Source organism: Microcaecilia unicolor, chromosome 6 (assembly GCF_901765095.1).
Source record: "Microcaecilia unicolor chromosome 6, aMicUni1.1, whole genome shotgun sequence".
Classification (NCBI taxonomy): domain Eukaryota; kingdom Metazoa; phylum Chordata; class Amphibia; order Gymnophiona; family Siphonopidae; genus Microcaecilia; species Microcaecilia unicolor.
In genome coordinates, this window is record NC_044036.1 from 58,613,814 (window position 1) to 58,638,995 (window position 25,182).

The 25,182-nt window shown below is 41.5% G+C and overlaps 1 protein-coding gene across 17 annotated transcripts in view; it reads left to right on the top strand.

The window, feature by feature from the left end:
• The window catches only part of ADGRL2 (adhesion G protein-coupled receptor L2), a 377,345-nt gene that overhangs the window by 204,467 nt on the left and 147,696 nt on the right, over nt 1-25,182 (top strand). For all 17 annotated transcript variants that reach the window (XM_030207177.1, XM_030207180.1, XM_030207178.1 and 14 more), the window contains one exon: nt 7,260-7,473. In XM_030207177.1, coding sequence (XP_030063037.1) covers nt 7,260-7,473 — 214 coding nt within the window. The remainder of the gene's footprint in view (nt 1-7,259; nt 7,474-25,182) is intronic.

Below are 25,182 nucleotides of genomic sequence, written 5' to 3' on the forward strand. Positions count from 1 at the left end.
AATTAGTGAGGCCTTTCTAGTAAACACAGCTGCCTAGACCTTTGAAAGCACATTCAAGTAGATCAGTCCTATTTCTAATCTAAAGGTTGACAGGAATATACTGGGGCTTACTAGTTAATTACTGTCTACAGACAGAAAAAGGGTGGCCTGAATGCAACATTTGTGAGGTACCATGGCCTTGTTCAGTCAGGCTCAATGCATGTTACATGTTTGCTTGAGAGGAATAGAAAAGCTACTTTCTCAGTCTCTGACTAGAATACATGATAAGGCCTGGTGTCAAAAAAGGACAATATGGGGATCACAGCAATTATAGCACAGGCACACTGGTTTCCTTGACAACTAGATTGAGGATTCTGTGTAATTTATTATTTACCACTTCAAACCCTCATTTGCCATTAAGCTAGGCAGAAGGATTTCCGTAAGGCCTGCGCTTTACAGGTTTGAATGCTATTGTAATGATTATATACAAATGAGCACCAAAATGGATGGATCTGAAAGCTGCTACAAAGTGGGCTCCTCAGTTTTGGTGGTCTGTTCAACAGTGAAGAGAACTTGGCAAAACACACACAAGTAGTTGGTTTATACTTTTTATTTGATCTGCGCTGCTGGTGAGGCACACATTAACTCTCACCGTCTTTGGTTAATCCAGCCATCTCAGGTTCATCAGAATTATTAGAACAAATTTTCCTAGATGTGGCAGCTATTGTCCTTTTTCATAACTTTGTAGTAGTTCTCCTGCTATTGGCTCGAACAGAATCCTGGAGTTCTTACAAATATATTGGAAGCAATAGGTATAAGCATGACTGTACCGATTGCAGTTAGGTACAGATACAGAAGAGCTGCTTTTGCATTTGAAGAAGACACATTTTAATAGCATGCTTTTGTATGCTGGGAGAAAACATATTTCTGCTAGAAGATGCTCTGTACGTTTAGAAATCTCTCCAACTTGCTAAGGTATGAATAATTTTAGAATGTTGTTACTCCTCAGTTAGCCTGTACCATATAAAGTTCAGTGCCATCTGCTGGCTCAACAGAACACTACCAGTCTTGTGAAGAAAACCCATGATGCCTTTTCCTCCCAGGATTCCTTCTACTGCTTCTCTTAGCATGGGTCTAGAGACGTGTTGAAGCATAAATCTGGTGCTGTAGTTTTCAGTTCTGCACATGGGAGCTTGAGTGGTACCTGTGGTGCTGGTAAGGCATCTGCAATTATGACCTTGTGAGCCTTTCTGATTTTTTTTTTTTTTTTTTTTTTGGGGGGGGGGGGGCAGTGTTGGACCTAAAAGGACTACTATTCAGGGCTTGAAGTAATGGCTCTTCAGGTAGCAATAATCACAGAATCAGATGGGTCTGCAGGAAGGGCATGCACTGATACTTTGATCCTGAAATGACAGTAGTGCCTTGTTGGGTTGGTCTAAATTGGTCTAAATCAAGGGCTCTCAACCTAGACCTCAGGACACAGCTAGTCAGGTTTTCATGACATCCACAATCAATATATATGAGAGATCTGCATGCAGTGGAGGCAGTGCATGAAAATTTATTTCATACTTGAGCTTGTTTCTCATTTTGGATATCTTAAAAACCACACTGTTGTTGTAGCCCAAGAACAGGGTTCAGAACACCTGGTCTAAATTACTCTCCTGAAGCAAAGGACCACCTGGGGTAGAATAGATTGCTCTGCATTGCCTAGGTTTTCTATGGCAGCCACATAAGGTAGCAGCAATTATTTTGTTTGTTAGGGATGTAGCTATGAATGAGCTGTGATCCCTCTACTTTGGACTCATGCCTTATCCAGTTAGTGGCAGCAACATTGGCAAATAACAGGAGACTTGGAGAAGGCATCAGCAATGCCTAGTGCCCAGCATGATGATCAAAAAATCAGTTCTGGTATACTACTGGATTTGTTAAACTAAGACTTTATTTCAGTAGAGGGTAAAATTTGTAGATAGACGTGGATGGATGTTTCTCATCGGTGCCAGATCAGTTTACCAGGTTTGCAAAGGAGAAGTTCCTAGAAGTAGAGACTGCTTTATCTCTCTTTTGGTTTGGCTGCTTGGTGGATCGGAGTTGTGAAACATCTTAAACGTTTCTAGTACGAACTGTTTCAGTAAGTGTTTTAAGGTAAACTAAAATCTTTAAAAAAAACTAACTCCAAAAGTGGGTCTTCTCATAAGAAAGGCCTTTATAGAAGAGGAAATATCAGACTTCCAAGTGGTGGATTATATATTCACACCCCAATGCTCAGAAGCAGATGTGGGCACTAGAGGCCATTAGCGCTGGACTTTGCTACTGCCAAATGTTCAGAGCCGGTGACAGCATGAAATAACAAGCTTGACAGCTCTGAATGCAGTGAGCATGTAAATGCATGAAAAATGGGTCATTACCTATTCCTCCCTAAGGATGCGCCTCCCATGACAAACCCTATGCCAGCTTAGAGCTGGTGTTAGGGTTTGCCAGGGTATTGGAGAGTAATGGGGACACCCTGTCAACCCCCCCCCCTTGACACCCCAGAGAGGGTCAGGTGGTTTGGTGGACCCCCAGCTCCCCCAGCATGTAAGGACCTGGAGGTCTAGTGGCTGAATCATGACTCTTAGTGAAAAGCTGGAGAGGCTAAGAGAATCTCTCTAGTCTCCAATTTGTTTATGGTCCAGCTGGACTCAAGCCACTTGACTCTGGCAGTGTGCTCCCTAACCACATCAACAGGCTGGTGTTAGTCATCACTGAGATGCAGTTTGGGATTTCTATGTCTGCTCCCCTGTCATAACCACCAGCAGAGCTCCTCCCTGACATTTGAGAGGACAATTAGATAAACTGTAAAGTCCTTTTGGACTTGGAGATAATCCTAACAGAGTAGGACCAGGCTGGAGAATAAACTCCAAACTTGGGCATAAACTTGTCAATCCACTTCTGGGTCAAATATACTTTGCCTGCTGCTATGTTGAACAGTGCCCCCATTTACACCAGGTATACAGTGGATCATAAGTTGCTCTTCCCATAATTCACATCCAATCCTAAGGACTCCAATATCTTGACCGCTTTGTAACATGTGTCTGCTGACTCTCTATCTTCAGTCGGATACATCTTCCATCCTGCTTCAAATGGTCCTGCGAAGTGGTAAAGACCTTGGGAACCACTTAAGTACCTCCAGAATGCTCTTGAAATGTAGGAAGAGCTCCTGCTTCCAGGAGAGGAACACTATCAGCAAATCATCCTCCTCTGAGGGTGGATCATTTCCTCCTCCAGTGAGTCATCCCCTGACTCTGTACCCAACTCTCCCTCTAATTTCCCAGAGGTGTTTGGATCCAGGTACAACTCCCAGAGCATGTCCTTGCCCCCATGGGCCTGCTTGGACATCAAAGTAGTTCCCAAAGGAGCGTAGAGAGGAGACCATCGTGACCCTGTCCAGGTGATCCAGCTGTGGTACCTGTTTCATGCTGTATGGACAAAAATTCCTAGTGCATGATGTGCAGCAACTTGTGTGATAAGGCCTCAAATGTGAACATCCCCAGAGATCGCTCCAATGGACCTCAGCTCCCCAGTTTCACTTTCATAAACATTAGTTCCAGGAGCTCATCAGCCGCACTCAGCTGTGAGTGTACCTCACAGCATATGTTGTGGTCGTCCCTTTTGCTGGTTCATCCGCGAGCACTGTTACACTTCCCCAGCCTAAGGAAAGCCCAACTGAGGCCTCTCTCCCCAAGTTCAAAGCAGAATTCAAGACCCACCTTTGGCATTTGGTGAGGAGATTGTTCTGCTGTCATGTTGTGCATTCTGTTCTTCTTTTCCCTTTTCCTACTTTCTCCAGTTCTCAGTCCCGTATATAATGGAGTTTCTTTTTGATTTTATCGTAAACTGCCTCACTTATTTTATGAGAGGAGGTATATCAAATCTAATAAACCATAAACCACACCCCACAGCCCCTCAGGTGTCTTAACTTATTCTCTACCCTCTGTCTCCCTTTCTGATCTCTCCCTGCTATATAAATTTTAATCTTTTACAACACACAGCATCTCTGATTCCTTTACATACTCTTCCCACCCTCTTGCATCTGCACTGATCAGCTGTTTCCCTGGCTTTTAACAATAAATTTAATTTAATGCAGACTTAGAACCAGCAACTTTCAACAAAACGTTGTACAGTTTGGAACATGAGTGAGGGGAAGGAAATTTGGGATGGGGAGAGCAACTGAAGAGATCAGAGAGGCTGTAAATCATGTGTGGAGGAGAGGGTGAGTGAGGAATGGTATATAAGATGTCACAGTGTGAATGAGGGGAAGATGTGGGTGAAGGTGAGATTATCAAAGCTTTGAAAAGAGATAAGGGCAATTTGCTGTGATTATATTGTCTAATATTTTTTGTACCCCATGCTAATCATTTTCGTATGAACAGTAGCATTTACATATATAGATTTCAATACAAATAAAAAGTCCATTTCAGAAAGCTGCTTTTTGTATGTGTAAATGCTCCAGGATGCACAGATTTGAAAGGGGTGTGATTTGGGTGGTTTTAAAAATTATATTTGTATTTCTTGTTTTATATTGGAATTGAAATATATATTTTTATTTCTACATCTGCCTTGTCCAAAGCAGGTGTAAGTTTCAACCAAGTGCCTGTCTCAGCCATTGCTTAAAATGAGTGATGGAAGGGAAGGTTGTGCTTTAATCCTCAAGTAAAGTTTATCATCTTTGAAATATAACATTTTCCTTTTCGGGGCTGCAGTCCTTCTGGAATACTGCTTTAATGCTTATAAGTTTGGCACTTATTTGTGGAGGTAATGAGAACTGGTGCTTACATGTAGAAGCTGTCGATCCTTTTCTAAACATGCCAGCAAGTGCATGGATAGAGTCCTTTATATGTATTTTACAAAAGGCTCTGTGTTCAGCAGATCGTTTTGTAAAGTACCTGAGAACTGGTGAAGATCCCAGCCTGGACATCTCAGTTGAAACGTAGACATCCTATACAAAATTGGCTTCATTTTTTGTAAGTGAATTCTGGAAGAAAAAAAAAAGGTCAAGTCATAGGTGTTCCTGTGATATTGTTTTTTATTTTTATATTTTGTAAATCATTTTTTTTCCATTTATTGACTAGATTAGCTTAGGTGAGTGTGTAGAGAATGATTTTACTGGATACTATGTGGAGGAGTGGCCTAGTGGTTAGGGTGGTGGACTTTGGTCCTGAGGAACTGAGTTCAATTCCCACTTCAGGCACAGGCAGCTCCTTGTGACTCTGGCCAAGTCACTTAACCCTCCATTGCCCCATGTAAGCTGCATTGAGCCTGCCATGAGTGGGAAAGCGTGGGGTACAAAATGTAGAAAAAAAATGCGTAATACATTTAAGAATGTAAGAATAGCCATACTAGGGGCAGACCAATGGTCCATCTAGCCCAGTATTTTGCTCCTAACAGTGGCCAATCCAGGTCGCAAGTACCTGGCAGAAAAGTTTTGTTGTATCAGTAGCAAAGCTTAGATCTGCTGTTATGACTATAAGGATCCTCAAATTCAACCTTTGATCACAGATCAATTATTTTAGACAAAACACAATTTTAATGGCACTAATTGCCTTTTACCTAAAGGATGCCCTAACATATGCTTAGTGTGGGGGAAAACAGGCCACCACAAAACTTGTTAAAGCATTTTGTGGTATTATGCCTGTTTGCATGTGGTAAATGTGCATTCACTATTCTAAAATATATATATTTTTTTACAAGGGGTGTCGTGTACGGAGGGGTGGTGCCTCCCACATTATCCAGCTAGTGCCTTCACATTAGCATGTGCTAATTGGATAGCAGGGTTAATGTGGGAGCAGTTAGCACCTCAATAGAAGATGGTTGGTAGTTCTACATTATTTTTTCGCAGATGCAATGTGCTAATTTAAATAGCAAATGATCTGGGAAAAAAGGCCCATGGTAAATCTGGGCTTAGCACGTGGGGAAACTCCCTCTTCAGAGCATGCAAAGCCCAGATTTCACTGCACCTTGGTATGGGGCCCGTTTAATAAACTGTGGTTAAAAAGTGTTTTTAGCACATGCTTACACGGATCATTCTCATGGGCTGTGGCCATTTTTACTGCATGGGTAAAATGGCCGCTTTTTCTATTTTTTTGAATTAATGACTGCATGCTAATTTTCCCATTAGCGAGTGAGCCCTTACCGCCGTCCAAATAGGTGGCAGTAGGGGCTCGCACGCTAATGGCCACATGCTAATCATGCGCTAATTGGTTAGCATGGGACAATGTAGCTGCACTAAGAGATTAACATAGAACACACCTATTCTCCACCCCTTAACTCGCCCCCAGCACAAAGAAAGAAAATCTGTTTTTTAGGTCATGGGAAGCACACACCTGATTCCGCCCCGTGGTAAGACCTTTTTTGCTGCAGTAGGCACGCCTTAGTGCTTACAGCAGCTTAGTAAAAGGACCTCTAAAAGAGCCCCTTAATTTATCCTGAGTGACCTTCAGAATGCCCAGTATAGGATATAAATTTAAATAAATATCCTAGATGTTATGAAAAGGGAATAAACCATTATTCATTCTAACGTGGCTGTTTTCCAGTTTCAAATTAGTGTGTACACAGAAACTGTCTGCAGAGTCGTTAAGCTGTTAAATAGATTGCAGTGTGCAGCTAAATCGTATAGTGTTTTCTGTACAAAGAGCTGACGATGGTGTACAGAGTCTTCTCAGCTGAAATAAGCTTGTCCTTAGTTTTGTTACTGTCCAGATCATTTTATATTGCTTCAAGACATAGAGAAGGTCATCAGCAGTACCTCATTAATTATCAAGGATCTGCCTGAAATAGGCAGACTCTGTTCTAATTATTTTTCCCCTTTTTCCGTATCACTTATCTATCTCTATCAATAGACAGAATGGTTCTGTTTTAAAGGAGTTATTCTCAGAGCAACACACATCCAGGATAATCTACGTGTTCTTAAAATGACAGTACATCAGCTTTGGCTCTGTTCTACTTTAATTTAGGCCTTAGTAACATGAATGTTGATGGCCTAAACCAGTGTTTCCCCAAGTCGGTCCTGGAGTACCCCCTTTCCAGTCAGGTTTTCAAGATATCCAAAATGAGCATGCATGAGATAGATATGCATTCACTGCCACCGTTGTTTGCAAATTTCTTTCATGCATATTTATTGTGGATATCCTGAAAACCTGACTGGCAAGGGGGTACTCTAGGATAGACTTGGGAAATACTAGTCTAATCTATTGCCATTTTAAGCTATCTCACAAATTAATAGTTTTTGTTGTTTTCTCTTGCAGGTTTTAGTCGTGCAGCGTTGCCTTTTGGTTTAGTTAGGCGGGAGCTGTCCTGTGAAGGCTACCCCATTGACCTCCGATGCCCAGGAAGTGATGTCATTATGATAGAAAGTGCTAACTATGGGCGAACAGATGACAAAATCTGTGATGCAGATCCTTTTCAGATGGAGAACACAAACTGCCATCTCCCAGATGCCTACAAAATTATGTCACAGAGGTAAAGAAAAAATTAATGCTCTTCTAACAAAACAATCTTCTGTAAGAAATCATTTGATAGAGGATTATTGAGCTACAGAATTTGGGAAAATGTTTTGAGCTAGACCTGTTTTTATAACGAATAAGGCACAAAAAGGTGCCCTAAATAACCAGATGACCACTGGAGGGAATCAGGGATGACCTCCGCTTATTCCCCCAGTTGTCACTAACCTCCTTCCACCCCCAAAAGATGTGATGATAAACATTACTTGCCAGCCTCAGATGTTATACTCAGGTCCATTAGAACAGCATACAGGTCTCTGGAGTAGTCTAGTAGACCCAGGCTTCTACCACCCCCTACCTGTTACACTTGAGGAAACTGTGAGCCCCCTGAAACTCACCAGAAACCCACTATACCCACATATAAGTGCCCCCTTCACCCATAAGGGCTATAGTGGCGGTGTACAATTGGGGGTATTGGGTTTTGGGGGGCAGACAAGGTAAGGGAGCAATGGTCAGATGTGTACCTGGGAGCATTTTATGAAGTCCACTTCAGTGCCCCCTATGGTGCCCTATTGCTTTCCTGGGATGTCAGGGGGACGAGTGTACTAAAAATGCTGGCTCCTCCTACATCCCAATGGCTTGATTTTGTGCATTTTGCACTTGGACTGTTTTTTTTTTTCCCCGAAAACGGACCAAAAAATGTTCAAATCACAAAACCTAGTTTTGAAAACAAAAGGTAAGACGTTTTTCTTTTTTGAAAATGACCTTCTTTCCTATTCAGATTTTGGACATGTTTTTGCAAAACATCCAAACATCAAGTCGAAAATGCCCTTCCATGTAACTTTGTAGGTCTGTGCTTTGAAAATGAACCTCAATATGTAAACACCCCGTGTCATGTTCTAAGGCATTAATTGCCTGTTTTTATGCCATAAATGTGAAGAATTTTCTAGAGGTCTAGTTTAGGCACAGGTAGGGTAAAACAGGTGCAAATTTGTATGCTGTTGAGATTGGCATTTAGAAAATAAGTACTTTAAAACAAAATTTAAGCGCCCTTCAAGGTGGGCACCTAAATTTAACCCCATAGAGGAGAGTTCCCCTCTAAAAGGTTGTATTTAACCAATCCAATCATTTAAGTCATTCTGTGACCCTTTTACTAAAGTGCTTGCCGCCTGCCAATCGGGAACTACCTCCAGGCTACTGCAGGAGCCCGGCGGTAGCTTCTATCCCCAGCACATGCCATTTCCAGCGCTACAAAAAAGTTTCTATTTTTCTAGCGTTGGTACTTACCCGGTTTAGTGTGGGAGCCCTTACTGCCACCTCAGTGGGTAGCGGTAAGTGCTCCCCCCCCCCCCCCAAATGGCCTGACAGCAAGTGGTTCTTAGAAAGAGAGAGCCTTTTGTCTGCTGCGGTAAAAGGGGGCCTCAGCACTCCTCAAAAACGTGTGCTGATGCTAGTACAGGCCCCCCCTTTTACTGCATCTTAGTAAAGGACCCCCCTGTTTGTGAATTCTCTGTGTATGAATCCTGTTTATGTAGGAATCTGGAATGCTGTGAATAGTTACTTATGTCTGGCCAATTCTATATCTTTTTTGTGTGTGTGTGTATATATATGTATATATATATGTGTGTGTATATGTGTGTATATATATATGTGTGTGTATATATATGTATATATATAAATAATGTACCTGTAGATGAGAGCTGTTCAGTGGAGGACCCTAGCATTCGCCCCCAGACTCAATCTTGCCCGTCCTACCATTCTTCTCTTGGCTGCTGTGAATAGGTAAATGTGCAGCTTGCAAGTTCCGCTACCTCTAAGCCATGCAGTTATGTCTGCTAAAAGCTGTACAGGTTCAATGTTTCCACTTCCCTCATGTTTCGTCACCTGCTCCCCTCTTGTGTAGGGAATACTATATGCACAGGTAGATCTCTTGACCTGTGCATGTGCTGTGATATCGCTGCTGGTCCCAACAGATGGAGTCCATGAGGGCTTATGGCTTTTATATATGTAGCAATCTCTTTACAAATCCCCTAATAAATGTTACCCTTTAAATCATATTTTTAAATTGGTATAAATTCACAATGTTATCGTCAGCCTTTCTGACAGCTGCAATTTATTTAAGCAGCTTGGATTGCCTGTGATGTGCTGCTGTTGCTTTTGGCCATTTCTCCCCACCACCTCTGTCTAGTCTTTGCAAGAATTTTTAAAGGATATTGCCAAGAGTTTAATTTGGACAAGGCTCCAGAACAGCAAGGGTGTGTTGTCCTAGTTCCTCCCTTGCAGGCAGCCTGCAGACAAGTTGGTGGTCTGATGCTCAGAACTTGGCACTATCTGGAACAATGCCTGGTCAATACCACGGAAGCAGCACTGAAAAATAGCTTCCCCAATGCTCAACCATTAAAAAGATACAGATGATATGAGCGTTGTTTGACCGAAAGCAAGGGGGAGGAACATGCCTGGTGCACGCACACAAGGTTTTGCAGTAAGCACAGCTCTTGTACACATGAGCCAGGCAAACCTGGATGCACTGTTCTGCTCTTTAAATATCGGCATGGTTCTTCTTCGCTTTAAATATAAGCTTTTCAATTTTTTTTTTCAGCTGAAAAGCTTATATTTAAGTGCAGAAGACAGGCACCAGTGTGTGCTTTCACTTTTGGGTTTGCTCTGACTCATACATTCTTCACTCGCTACCAGAGCTTAGAGACTTGCACCGGCTTCCTTCTGCTTTCACATGTAAAAAAAAAAAAAAAAACTGCTTTGCTTTTTGCGCTGTTCTCTGTCCGTTGGGAGAGAATATGAAATGACCTCATTAATATCCATTTGACTACATTTGCATGCTATTTGCACTAATCTTTGGCATGCACATTGTCTCCTGCACTAGAGCCCTCTTAGTATTCTGTTTTCACTAACTCGGCACTAGTCCGGCGCTAATCGCTTCTAGCGCTGGCATTAGGTTTTGATAGGGTTACCATACGTCCGGATTACCCGGACATGTCCTCTTTTTGAGAACATCTCTGGGCATCCGGGCGGGTTTTGCAAGTCCGCCCGTTTGTCCAGATTTCTGGACAGATGGGTGGGCGGACCTATCCTAGCCTCCCCTCCCCTTCCCTTACTTACTATCTACTGCCCTGTTGGTCTAGTGACCTCTTAATCAGGACAGGAAAGAGCCCCTCTTTCCTGCCCGAAGCGCTGCCCTTGCCTGCATCCTGTTGCTGTGTGACGGTCTCAGGATTCATAATGGTCGCCAAGAGTTGAAGCGGCCTCGCGAGACTTCAACTCTCTGCGGCCATTTTGAATCCCGAGACCGTCACAGCAACAGGATGCAGGGCAAGGGCAGCGCTCCAGGCAGGAAAGAGGGGGCTCTTTCCTGCCTCGAAGAGGTCACTAGACCACCAGGGCAGTAGATAGTATGTAAGGGGAGGGGAGGGGAATATGTGACCCAGGAGAGGGGAGGTGATGGGGGCGGGGGAGGGGAATATGTGACCTGGGGGGAGGGGAATATGTGACGGGGCGAGGCAGGGGGTGTGGCGTGTCCTTTTTTTCAGAGGACAAAATATGGTAACCCTAAGTTTTGAGCATCGGCACATGGGTGTGCCTGAAGCAGAAGTTCCTTAAGCCTACCCAGCCCTTCATTTCCTATTCCCCTCCCCCATCTTAAAATTCCTTTTCTCTACAAATTAAGCCCTGGACATTGCTTTAATGGGTGATTTTAATCTCTGGGGGTGTAGAATCCCTACCCAAACTTTGATACTACTGTTAGAGTGATGTAACCGATTTGCCTTCAGGATCTCTGTGTTTCAAATCATCAGCCTTAGATAGGTAGGTATGTGGGTACCAGAGCTGCCAAGTTACCCAGTTCCAGGGAGAAGACTTAATGGTTATTCCTGTTTTGTTGTTTTTTTTTCCTTTTAATGCAATATGGTATTTGAAGTTCCTGGTTCTACCCATTAAAATGGGTGTTGCAAGTCTGCCATGTTACCCTGCTAGCACCTGTTCCCTGGTTGAAATCAGTGCTACAGGTCCCATCATACATCAGGATGGGCATCTTAGAAATCTAAGCTCTGTCTAAAATCTCCCTTGTGAAACTGGGTATCCTCCCTAATAATCGCAAAGAATGGGCAAGTAAGCAATTGTATTGTGAAAGTTTATCATGCCCGTCTTTGTAGAAGTTGTCTCATTGACTCATTAGTGTCGAATACAGTCATATTCCCAGGCACAGTCATTCTCTCTTAGAGGTCAATGAGAACATGGTGCAAGTTGGACTCCCATACAAATAAGCACCTCAGATGACAATGAAAGGAAGCCTAAAGTTTCAGTTGTAGCAGTATTGCCTGAACCATCCCTCGTATGCATTTGCTTCAGCTTTAGAAATGAGTGAAGCTCATGATATTTTTTGTTTGTATCAGTTTATGCTGGCTTCAGATCCCCCTCAGTCATAAAATAGCCATCCTCTGACATTCCTCTTCATTATTCCATATACTCTGCTGCACAGGACTGTTGCATAATGGCTTACGGCTTCTGTTTTTCTTTTGCTCTGTGCTCAATTCATTACTCTATAGGGCCATCAGAGTTTGAGCGCTGAGGCTATTTAATGAATTAAGTACCAGAGTATCTACTTGCTCCATAGTCTCTTGTTTAATGAGTTGCATTTAAGTCCTGTAAGTTTTTTTGTGCTCTGCCTTAAAACTACTTCTGTATTCCCCACCCCACTTCTTTCTTTCCAGATTAGTGTTATAATGTTCTAGTTGGCTAAGTTCTGCTGTTTACATTCTTTATTTCACCTCAATGCAAGTTGAAGTGATTCCTATCACCAAAAACACTGATGGCAATAAAAGTTGCTTATGTTGTAGATTCTTAATGTTAGCTGGTACTTGCTGAGATGGTCTTCCTTGCCTTACCCACTCTAGTATTTTGATAACTTGTTCACGTTTCATTCACTCAGTAACATATCGGCCCAGCCCTAAGATTTGCTCATGGTTTATTCATGCACTGATGTGTTTAATATATAAAAGTGTCTTTTATAAATAGCTCTAAAATTTTATTTGTAGCTCATCTCGTGTCCCAATTCAGAGGACATAGATCATGTATGTTGCCATAAACAGTTTGGTTATGTCACCTACAAAACTAATCATAGCTATATTGTCTAATGTTGATTTAGGACCTTTTTATTATAAGTATTTCTATAGTCATTTATCTCCTCTTGCTAGCGAGAACTGGATTAGGTTGTGATGATTGCTGAATATGAAATATAACCAAGATGACTTTTTATTCACATTTAATTTAAATATTCATCAAAGAAGAGTTATGCATGAAATTGACAGAGGTTATTAACATAAAAAAATATAATTAACTGTACTGGGTATCATGAAGCAAACCTAGCCAAATAGCCAAGAAGTCTAATTGCTAGAGAACTAGAGAAGCATTTGTAGCTGTGGAATTAATAGTAAAGCATCTTCCTATATGGGGTAATTAAAAGCTATTTGTTCAGGTTCATTGCTTTATAATAAATCTATTGAATATTGCTTAGAAAACAGGGTAATCATATGAAAAGTATATGACTCTAATAAGTGGAATGGGTCACAGGTATAGGTTAGGAAAGGGGCTGTGTGTAAGAAGTTTTATTTTTCCTTCACCATTCACTATGAGTTTTCACATTAATTTAACACTTTTTTTCTTTAAATAAGGGTGTATATGTTGATGTATTATTCTTTTGTCTATTATTGCATTTAATTGATGTATTGGATTATTATTATATATTTGATTATTGTCTGATGTAAACTGCCTTTGGTTAGGTTTTTGTTTGAGGAAGTCAATATCCACCTCATTCTACAACCTTATCACCTAAATGTAAGTCCGTTTCTGTGCTATAATTATTATTATTTGTTACATTTGTATCCCACATTTTCCCACCTTTTGCAGGCTCAATGTGTCTTACATATAACCATTAACGGCGTTAGCTGATTACGGTCTGAACAAATACATGGTATGAATGAATACAAAGTGATATTGTGGTAGAATGAGATGCATGTATGGTAGGTACAGTTGGAGAGAACTTAGAGAGGAAAAGGGGGAAGAAGAGTCAGGTAATGTCCGTTACGGTCTTTGGTTGCATTGTGTCACAAGTGTCCAGGTATTTTTGTGTTGGGTTAGTGGGGTATGCTCTTCTGAACAGGTCTGTCTTTAGTGCTTTCCGAAAATTTAGGTGGTCGAGCGTAGTTTTTACTGCTTTTGGCAATGCGTTCCATAGTTGTGCGCTTAGGTAGGAAAAGCTGGTTGCATAGGTAGATTTGTATTTGAGTCCTTTGCTGCTTGGGTAGTGGAGGTTTAGGTAATTATAGAGTATTAGCACTTATAAGTACATAAGTAATGCCACACTGGGAAAAGACCAAAGGTCCATCGAGCCCAACATCCTGTCCACGACAGCGGCCAATCCAGGTCAAGGGCACCTAGCAAGCTTCCCAAACGTACAAACATTCTATACATGTTATTCCTGGAATTGTGGATTTTTCCCAAGTCCAATTAGTAGCGGTTTATGGACTTGTCCTTTAGGAAACCATCTAACCCCTTTTTAAACTCTGCCAAGCTAACCGCCTTCACCACGTTCGGCAACGAATTCCAGAGTTTAATTTCGCGTTGGGTGAAGAAAACCTTTCTCCGATTGGTTTACTACACTGTAGTTTCATCGCATGCCCCCTAGTCCTAGTATTTTTGGAAAGCGTGAACAGACGCTTCACATCCACTTGTTCCACGCCACTCAATATTTTATATACCCCTATCATGTCTCTCCTCAGCCGTCTCTTCTCCAAGCTGAAAAGCCTTAGCCTCCTTAGTCTTTCTTCATAGGGGAGTCGTGCCATCCCCGCTATCATTTTAGTCGTCCTTCGTTGCACCTTTTCCAGTTCCACTATATCTTTCTTGAGCATGAGACTGTTAGAGTTATATAAGTGTTAGTTGGGTACCAAGTAGCATTGTATAACCTTAGTATGCAATTCATTTAGTATGTAAATCCAAGGGGGTGTGCATGGGAAGGCACTCGAATGGGTCCCATATTTATATACGTAACCCTGGATTCTATATAGTGTGACATAGGTTATGCGCACGAATTTGGTTGTATTCTGGAATTGTGCACACTATGTGATTAGCAAAGAAGCCAATCAGTGCCAGTAATTGCTAATTAGCAAGCAGTTGACACCCGTCTAAGCATAAAGTAATGCATGTAAATTCTAAGGCGCATAGCTGAAAAGGGGACGTGGCCATGGGCATGGAATGGGTATTTCTAAAATCTATGTGCATGGTTATAGAATACACCTAATTTGGCATAATTTCCATGACTAAATTTAGCTGCGCGGACGGGTGCTTGGCGTATTCTATAAACTGTGCCTAAATTTAGGCTGGCTTTATAGAATACTCCTAGGCGCATTTCTTTTCCACTCCAATTTTTAAGCATATAGAATCTAGCCCGTAGCTTATAGAATTCTGTGAGTTACGTGCTAAGGTTCCACTTGTGTGTGTGTGCATTTATGCCTCTAAGTGGGTGTGCCTAAGTGCCAGCGTGTAAATGCCAACTTAATATTAGTATTCTATAACACAATCTGGGTGCCCAGATGCAATTATAGAATTAGCCCTTAATGCACTCCATGTGGTACCTAACTTTTGGCACCCTTTTATAGAAGTGCCCCAACTCCCAAATTCTACGTAGGTTCCCCCAAGGATGGGTATCTGTATTTGGGCATGCAGGGCAGGTGTGTGTGCAAATTAATGAGGTAACGAGTCAATCAATAATTGGAGTTAATTAGCATCAATTTGGATTTGCATTTGCATCTGGCCTAGTCGCTATTCTGTAACATCTGTGCCTAAATTTTATAGCATATTACTCAGAAGGGGGTGTGACTATGGGAGGGGCATGGACCAATCAGGGGCATTACCAAAAATTAGGTGCAATGTTGTAGAATATGAGGATTTGCACACCCAACTGCTCTTGAGTTGGGTGTGAGGATTTAAAGCATAAGTCCTTACACTCAAAATTAGGTGCAGGAATCCACTCTAAGTGCTATTCTGTAAAGGTCACTGACTGCCAGATTCTATATAGCATGCCTAGAGAGCCACACTGAAGCCCGGGCATATTCTGTAACAACGCATGTAACTTAATTGGCTTAACAAGCTAATCAGCGTTTTTAACAACTTCAGCATTAATGAGCACTAATTAGCAATAAGATTTTATACACACAACTTGCTAAGTGTAGTTGGTATGTACTGCTTCTTAATTCTAATGTGCACAGTTCAAAAGGGGTGGGGAAATGGGTGTTCCATGGGCATTCTCAAATTTACACGTGTAGTTATAGAACATGGCCCAATATGCGCGTAAATCTACACACAGGGAGGCGCATAGTAAATGGTGCTGGGATATCAACTAAGCGTATTCTGTATACTGCGCCTAAATCTAGGCGCTGCTTATAGAATACACTTAGGCGAAAATGTTTATCGCGCAGGTTTGTTAGGTGTTTTATATAGAATCTGCCCTTAGGGAAAAAACAACCTTTATATTATTGGCGCTTAGTGCGGGTCTTAATGGTGCCTAACCCTCCTCTTTTCTATCTACACTTCTTCCCTTGGTTCATTAATCTCATCCCATGGCTTTTCCTACCATCTCTATGCTGATGACTCCCAAATCTACCTTTCTACCCCTGATATCTCACCTTGCATCCAAACCAAAGTTTCAGCGTGCTTGTCTGACATTGCTGTCTGGATGTCTCAACGCCACCTGAAATTAAATATGACCAAAACCAAGCTTCTCATTTTGCCCCCCAAACCCACCTCCCCGCTCCCCCCGTTTTCTATTTCTGTTGTTGGCTCTCTCATTCTCCCTGTCTCCTCAGCTCGAAACCTTGGGGTCATCTTTGACTCTTCTCTCTCCTTCTCTGCTCATATCCAGCAGATTGCCAAGACCTGTCGTTTCTTTCTTTACAACATCTGTAAAATCCGCCCCTTTCTTTCCGAGCACTCTACCAAAACCCTCATCCACACCCTTGTCACCTCTCGTTTAGACTACTGCAATCTGCTTCTTGCTGGCCTCCCACTTAGTCACCTCTCTCCTCTCCAGTCGGTTCAAAACTCTGCTGCCCGTCTCATCTTCCGCCAGGGTCGCTTTACTCATACTACCCCTCTCCTCAAGACCCTTCACTGGCTCCCTATCCGTTTTCGCATCCTGTTCAAACTTCTTCTACTAACCTATAAATGTACTCACTCTGCTGCTCCCCAGTATCTCTCCACACTCGTCCTTCCCTACACCCCTTCCCGTGCACTCCGCTCCATGGATAAATCCTTCTTATCTGTTCCCTTCTCCACTACTGCCAACTCCAGACTTTGCGCCTTCTGTCTCGCTGCATCCTACGCTTGGAATAAACTTCCTGAGCCCCTACGTCTTGCCCCATCCTTGGCCACCTTTAAATCTAGACTGAAAGCCCACCTCTTTAACATTGCTTTTGACTCATAACCACTCGCCTCCACCTACCCTCCTCTCTTCCTTCCTGTTCACATTAATTGATTTGATTTGCTTTCTTTATTTATTTTTTGTCTATTAGATTGTAAGCTCTTTGAGCAGGGACTGTCTTTCTTCTATGTTTGTGCAGCGCTGCGTATGCCTTGTAGCGCTATAGAAATGCTAAATAGTAGTAGTAGTAACTGTAAGCACAACAGTAGCTCAATTTTATTGAGGTCCAGAATGGTTTTTGACAAGGTTTTTGCTTTATCGTCTTCAAAATGAAATGTACATTTAGCTCCCATGGGATTGGCAAGAAATGGGTGGCCAGTATTTCAGCTTCAGTTCAGCGTTCCAACATGCTTCTTTAAAAAATAAAAGCATACTATGACCTTTGTGGCGCGATTAAGCTTTGTGGATGCATGCAATGAGTACATTTTTTTGTATTGAACCCCATAGATTTTTCATTTGTTCAGGCTGTTCAGTTTATAAGTGGATAGACATTCTAATGGCATTTTGACATTAATGAGGTTGCCGGAATAGAAAAGTTTAAGGGTCAAAGATAAGCACAATAGTGGATTATTAGACTTCAGTTGCAACTGGTTGTTTGATATATTGGCTATTGTTGCTAGAAAATTACACAGTTGTCACTTTTAATTAATTATGGGAGTCTTTTACTAAAGATTTAACATGTTATCTGTCACAGAACTACTACTACTACTTAGCATTTCTACCTGTTTTATTCCTATGGGTCCTGTTGTAGAAAACTTGCACTAATTGTTAGACCCTCTATATGTTTACTTAAGAACCTTTAGCTGTGAATTTAACTGAGAATTTATTTATATGTGCTGTCTTCTTTTATTTTTCTGAATTGTCTGCATTTAGGATGACAGCATAGCTGCCAAAGCTTTTGTCATGTTTTTCACTCACACAGAATTGGCTAGATATTTGAATATGTGAGAGATTTGCGTGTTTATGCATTATTTAATATACTTTTATCCTCTCTGTATCAGTGATATAAGAATACATGCTAGTTTCTCGGAAGCATTCTGTCTTTGCCAGTTCAGAGCACACAGCCTTGTACATTGATGAATAGCTGATATCTAAAGTACTTGAGCATACCACTTTACAGCTCATGACAAACTAAGATTGGGGTATCCCTATTGCATGGTCTTTTAGAAGCAGAGAGATATAGTGGAATTAGAAAAAGTACAGAGAAGGGCAATGAAAATGATAAAGGGGAAGGGATGACTTCCCTATGAGGAAAGGCTGAAGCAGCTAGGGCTCTATAGCTTGGAAAAAAGATGGCTGAGGGGGAGATATGATAGAGGTCTATAAAATAATGAGTGGAGTGGAACGGGTAGGTGTGAATCGTTTGTTTACTCTTTCCAAAAATATTAGGACTAGGGGGCACATGATGAAACTACAAAGTAGTAAATTTAATACGAATCAGAGAAAATGTTTCTTCACGCAACATGTAATTAAACTTTGGAATTTATTGCTAGAGAATGTGGTAAAGGCGGTTAGCTTAGTGGAGTTCAAAAAAGGTCTGGATGGCTTCCTAAAGGAAAAGTCCATAGACCATTATTAAATTGACTTGGGGAAAATCCACTGCTTATTTCTGGGATAAGCAGCATAAAATGTATTGAACATCTTTAGGATCTTTCCAGGTGTTTGTGACCTGGATTGGCCATTGATGGAAACAGGATGCTGGGCTTGATGGACCTTTGGTCTGTCCTAGTGTGGCAATACTTATGTACTTATGTAGTGCAGCATAGTAAAAGGGGAAGAACTATTCTAGCACTTGGTAATGGAGCCCACGTGAGATGGGGCCATATTCGACTTAGAGGCGTATTTTCAAAGCACTTAGACTTACAAAGTTCCATAGTAATCTATGGAACTTTGTAAGTCTAAGTGCTTTGAAAATGAGCCCCTTAGTGCTTACTAACGGAGAAAGTGTTTCTGATGTTATAGTAGGTGATCATCTGGCATCCACTGACCATCAGATGGTGTGGTTTAATTTTAATATAGGTGTAGAGAGGGTTCATTTAAAGTGAAGGCTCTAGACTTCAAAAAAACTAATTTTATTCAGATGGTGACGATTACCTTGAGGAATTGTTTGGATGCGAACTTCTGCAAGAAGTTGGAAAGCAGTGGGCAAAACTGAAAGGAGCTATTGTAAGAGCAATAAACCTTTTTTTTAAGGAAAATAAAAGTAAGAGGAAAAAGAGGCCACTGTGGTTCTCAAAAGTAGTAGCTGAAAAGGTAAGTAAAGAAAGATTAGCCTTTACAAACAGTAAGAAATTGCAGAAAGAGGAAGACAGGTGACTATCTGGAAAAGCTAAGAGAAGCTGGTAGAGTAGTCAGGAAAACAAATATGTAAATGGAAGAAAAAAATAGCCAATATGGTAAAGGGTCTATGTGTGTGGGGGGGGGGGGGGAGAGAGAGATATTTTGTAGTTAGTGATAGGAAGAAATGCAAAACTGGCATTGTGAAGGTTAAGGAGAGGAATATGTAGAAGCTGATAAAGATAAGGCAGAATTGCTTAACAAATATTTCTGTTCTGTGTTCACAGCTGAAGGGCTGGAAGCAGGACCACAGAAAACAAACACATAGGAATGGAGGGGTGGTAGTCACTGGACAGTTTTCTGAGGACTATGTTCTTGAGGAGCTGGATAAACTACTAAAGATGGACAAAGCGGTGGGGCTGTATGGCATAAATCCAAGGGTATTGAATGAACTTAGGGAAGTTCTAGTGGCTCCGCTGGCAGACCTTTTCAATGCTTCTCTAGAGTCGGGAGTGGTCCGGAGAACTGGAGAAGAGCAGATGTGGACCCATGCCACAAAAGTGGAAAGTAAGGAATTAATGGAAACGCTTTTAAAACAGAGAATTGCTACATATTTGACACGGGTTCACATAGATAACTAATAAATAGACTGAGTGCCATCGGTATGGGTCCTAAAGTGACACTCGGTTAGGAATTGGTTGAGTGAAAGGTAACAGAGGTTAGTAGAAAATAGAGCTCATTCTGAGGAAAAGGATGTTGCCAGTGATATGCCGCACGGTTCGGTTCTTTGGTTCTTTTTAACATTTTTGTAAGCGATATTGCTTCTTTGTGGATGATACCAAAATCTGAAATAAGGTAGACACCCCTAATAGTGTGGATTACATGAGGAAGGACTTAGTGAAGCTAGAGGAATGGTCTGGAATTTGGCAGCTAAGATTTAATGCAAAAAAAAAAGGTCATGCATTTGGGCTGCAAAAAGCCAAGGGAACAGTACTATTTAGGGGGTGAAGAACCTTTATGCATGAAAGAGGAGTGTGACTTGGGTGTGATCGTATATGATCATCTTAAGGTGTCCAAACAGGTAAAAAAGGTGACAGCGAAAGCTAGAAGGATTCTAGGGTGCATAGGAAGAGGAATGGCCAGGATGGAAAAGGAAGTGATGATGCCCCTGTATAAAACTCTGTTGAGACCTCATTTAGAATATTAAGTACAGTTCTGGAGACCACACCTTCAAAAAGATATAAATAGGGTGGAATCTGTCCAGAGGGCAGCCACTAAAATGGTCAGTGTTCTTCATCATAAAGCATATAGAGACAGACTTAAAGATCTCAGTATGTATATTTTGGAAGAAAGGCAGGAAAAGGAAGATATGATAGACCAGTGGTTCCCAAACCTGGTCCTGGAGGCACCCCAGCCAGTCAGGTTTTCAGAATATCCACAATGAATATTCATGAGAGAGATTTGCAAGCAGTGGATGCAGTGTATGCAAATCTCTCTCATGAATATTCATTGTGGATATCCTGAAAACCTGACTGGCTCGGGTGCCTCCAGGACCAGGTTTGGGAACCACTGTGATAGACTTTTAAATATCTGCGTGGCATAAATGCACAGGAGGCAAGCCTTCATTTGAAAGGAAGATGTTTAACGAGGGGGCATAGAATGAAAGTGAAAGGGGATAGACTCAGAACTAACCTGAAGAAATACTACTTCACAGAAAGGGTGGTGAATTTGTGGAATGGCCTCTGCATGGAAATGGAGATGAAAACAGTATCTTAATTCAAGAGAGCTTGGGACAAGTACTTAGGATCTCTAAAGGAGTAATAGGGAGAGTAGATGGCATGGATGGGCAGGTTGGATAGGCCGTATGGTCTTTATCTGCCTACATTTTTCTCTGTTTCTATCAAGCCAGTTAGTATTGTAGTGTTAATGTCATCTTAAGACACTACTATAAGTAGACTTATTGTTTAGTGCAGTATTTTTATCTTCGTGTGGAATCAATTATTTGACAAAAGCTGTTCACTATGAATTTTAACGTCAAAACTGTTTTTAACACAGGGTAGCATAGCTGTTTTCATCATGGGTGGTATATCAAATAAATGAACCATGAACCACTTGTAGTTTTTAAATGTTCAGTCTTCAATCTTGTTTATATGCTTTTGTTCAGAGGGAGCTTAGAGAAACCTTGACCTTTAAATAAAAGGTAGAGGCTGAATGGCTGAACGCAATACCAACTTTATTTTTTTTTTTAAAGGTGAGAAAATCGACTATTAAATTCCAACCTCCTAGATTTATTAGGTAAAAAGTAATAGAAGCTGTTCTTAGTTTCATTTAAGTTGAAAAAATGCTATTATGAAATATATGGATCAAAGTTAATCTTTGGCTTTAGGTTACTCAGTCTTAAAGGTGAGGGAGGGGAATTTTAATCTCAAAATTTCTATCAGATTTTATCGCTTATCTGCTCTAAAGAGGCACACGCATTTCAAACCTTTCCAATTTTCCAGAATAAGAGCTCTCGTCTGCATACAAATCTCTAATCACTAGCATTGGTGACATGAAAGTTGAGTGGTATTTAGTTTTTTTTGCCTGTGTCTACCAATGCTGATTGAAGATACCTTAGTGGCAGCTAGAAAGACTTTCCCCAGATGTACCTACATATTTAAATGAATGTCCTCCCAATACTATTACAAAACATTTATGATTCATCGCGTAGGACAGTAAGGGACAAATTCAGTAAATGGTTGTTAAGGTCCACGCTAAGAGCCAGTTATATAAAGGTTGCTTAGTGCTAAGTGACCTTTATAGAATAGCACTTAGAGCGGATACCCACATTCAACTTTGGATACGAGGATTGTGCCTGCTGAAACCTAGTGTAAACCATCATGCTCAACTGGTGGCAGTTGGGCCCGTAAATCCAGGTATTCTATAACGTGCCTAATTTCTCTCTCCTTCAGTCTGTTCAAAATTTTGCTGCACGACTTATATTCTGCCAGTGTCGATATGCTCATATTGGCCCGCTCCTCAAGTCACTTCATTGGCTCCCTATCTATCCATTTCTGCATACAAACTCTTGTTATTGACTTACAAGTACATTCACTCTGCAGCTCCTCAGTACCTCTCCACTCTTCTGTCCCTACACTCCTCCCGGGGAACTCCATTCACTGGGTAAATCTCTCTTATCAGCACCCTTCTCCACCACCACCATCACTAACTCTAGACTCAGTTCCTTTTATCATGCTGCACCATATGCCTGGAATAGACTTCCTGAGCAGGTGCGTCAAGCTCCATTTCTGGCCGTCTTCAAATCTAGGCTAAAAACCCACTTTTTTAATGTTGCTTTTAACTCCTAATCCTTTCTCACATGTTCAGTACCCATGTTTTATCATTCCTACCTTAGTAATTCCCTTATCCCTTATTTGTACTGTTTGTCCTAATTAGATTGTAAGCTCTGTCGAGCAGGGACTGACTCTTTATGTCCAGTGTCTAGCGCTGCGAACGCCTAGTAGTGCTATAGAAATAAGTAGTAGTAGTAATTTCTTGGAATACCCCTGACCCACCCAGGGCCACACCCTCTTTTGAGCTACACACTATAAAATTTAGGTGCGCACATTATAGAATAGGACGTAGGGCAGATGCACACATAGCTCCAAATTACTGCCAATTAACTCCAACAATTGATTGTTATTGCCTAATTTATGTGAGCATCTAGGATCCATGTCGAACTTTGGGCGACCTCTGTTGAATCCAGGGGCGTTTGCATACTCCTCAGCTTATCAGGTTTTCCACTGACAGACTTTCAGCTTCACTGTCCAGTGATTTTCAGGTTCAGAAAGGGATACTTTCACCTCAAATAATCATTACAGAAGAAGCCTCATGCCACGACACCACAAAGTTATCCTTAGATCTTTCAGAAAACTGTTATTTCAGCTAACAGAATCCGCATCTCACTTGGAAGGTGCTCTTTCTAGTAGTACTTGCGCAAGGTAGAAAAATAAATTAGTTAAATTCCAAGCATTGGTCACCTATAACCTGTGCACTCAGTTTCATTGGAACAAAGTAGTCCTAAATAACTCATCCTTAATTGTTCCAAAGGTGTTTTTATTTTAAACTGCACAAGCATCCACACAAGAAATCCTTTTGCGCTCTGGACTAAGAGAGCTCTCGCTTGCTATCTCCAGTGAATGGAATTAGAAAGATTTCCCCTCTGTCTCCTTCTGCCCTAACAAACATGGCATTCCACTGACAGACATAGCATCCTGTTTTCAGTTTTGTTACAAATGGGTTGCTGTTTTCTTAACATCAGATACTCAAAGCTCTCCGTAATGCAGGTTATACCCCTGTTAGACTGAATCCTTTTTGCCACTGATAACACCCCTAATTGTACTCCAGCTGCCCACATACCGAATGATCTCCATAGTGGCACAGCTAGAGCTGGTTAGAGTAGCACTGGGTAGGAGACAGTTGACAAGACAGCAAACTTTAATGTGCTGAAGACAGAGCAGTAGTGAGGAGAGGAGAGCTTTTATGATGGTAGTTTGTTTATATAACACTTCTTATCCATACTTCATGTCCAGTTCAGTTGGGAATTACATCAAGCAGCATGCTTGTCATATACAAATTATCACAATAGAGCAAAATATACATGTCTGGTATTTTAAAGGATATGCTTCATCTTGGAATGTTGGGATTCTCCTGCTGCTGCTGTGGTTTTTCAGACTTTATTCTTTTACCTTTTTTTTTTTTTTTTTTTTTTTTAAGCTTGAAGGGACAAGCATTTAAATTGGGCATCTCAAAAGCACTGTGAAATGTGTGTGCTCATGTTATGTGCTTTTGTGCTGCAGCATAAATCATTTTTTTTTAAACAGACCTTGTATACAGTCTCATCTTTATTTAAGGACAAGCTATGCTCCATTACTTTTGTGTTTTGAGCATTGCATAAGCAGAGCTGTATCCCGTCAATCTGTCAGATGTTAGCTTCGTTACTTGTATGTAACAAACTCAGCAGCCCCGTTAGGCTTTTGGAGCTTATTATAAGGCGTCACTCATCTGGGCTGTAGTAGACTGCCTATTTCCTTTCATGTAGTAACATAGTAACATAGTAGATGACGGCAGAAAAAGACCTGCATGGTCCATCTAGTCTGCCCAAGATAAACTCATATCTTGAATTTATACCTGTCTTTTTCAGGGCACAGACCGTATAAGTCTGCCCAGCAGTATTTCCCGCCTCCCAACCACCAGTCCCGTCTCACATCACCGGCTCTGGTACAGACCGTATAAGTCTGCCCTTCCCTATCCTAGCCTCCCAACCACCAACCCCTCTTCCCCCCACCTGCTCCGCCACCCAATTTCAGCTAAGCTTCTGAGGATCCATTTGAAATTGGGTGGCGGAGCAGGTGGGGGGAAGAGGGGTTGGTGGTTGGGAAGCTAGGATAGGGGAGGGCAGGCTTATACGGTCTGTACCAGAGCCGGTGATGGGAGACGGGACTGGTGGTTGGGAGGCGGGAAATACTGCTGGGCAGACTTATACGGTCTGTGCCCTGAAAAAGACAGGTACAAATTCAAGATATGAGTTTATCTTGGGCAGACTAGATGGACCATGCAGGTCTTTTTCTGCCGTCATCTACTATGTTACTATGTTACTACATGAAAGGAAATAGGCAGTCTACTACAGCCCAGATGAGTAATTTATTAGTACCATTTTGGAGGTCTGTATATATTGCCCAAAATACTAAGGGACTCTTTTATTGATCTGCATTATTTATTTATTTAGATTTTGCTCGCCTTTTTTGAGTAGTAGCTCAAGGTGAGTTACATTCAGGTACACTGGATATTTCTCTGTCCAAGGAGGGCTCACAATCTAAGTTTGTACCTGAGGCAACGGAGGGTTAAGTGACTTGCCCAAGATCACAAGGACGCAGCAGTGGGATTTGAACCGGCCAACTCTGGATTGCAAGACCGGTGCTC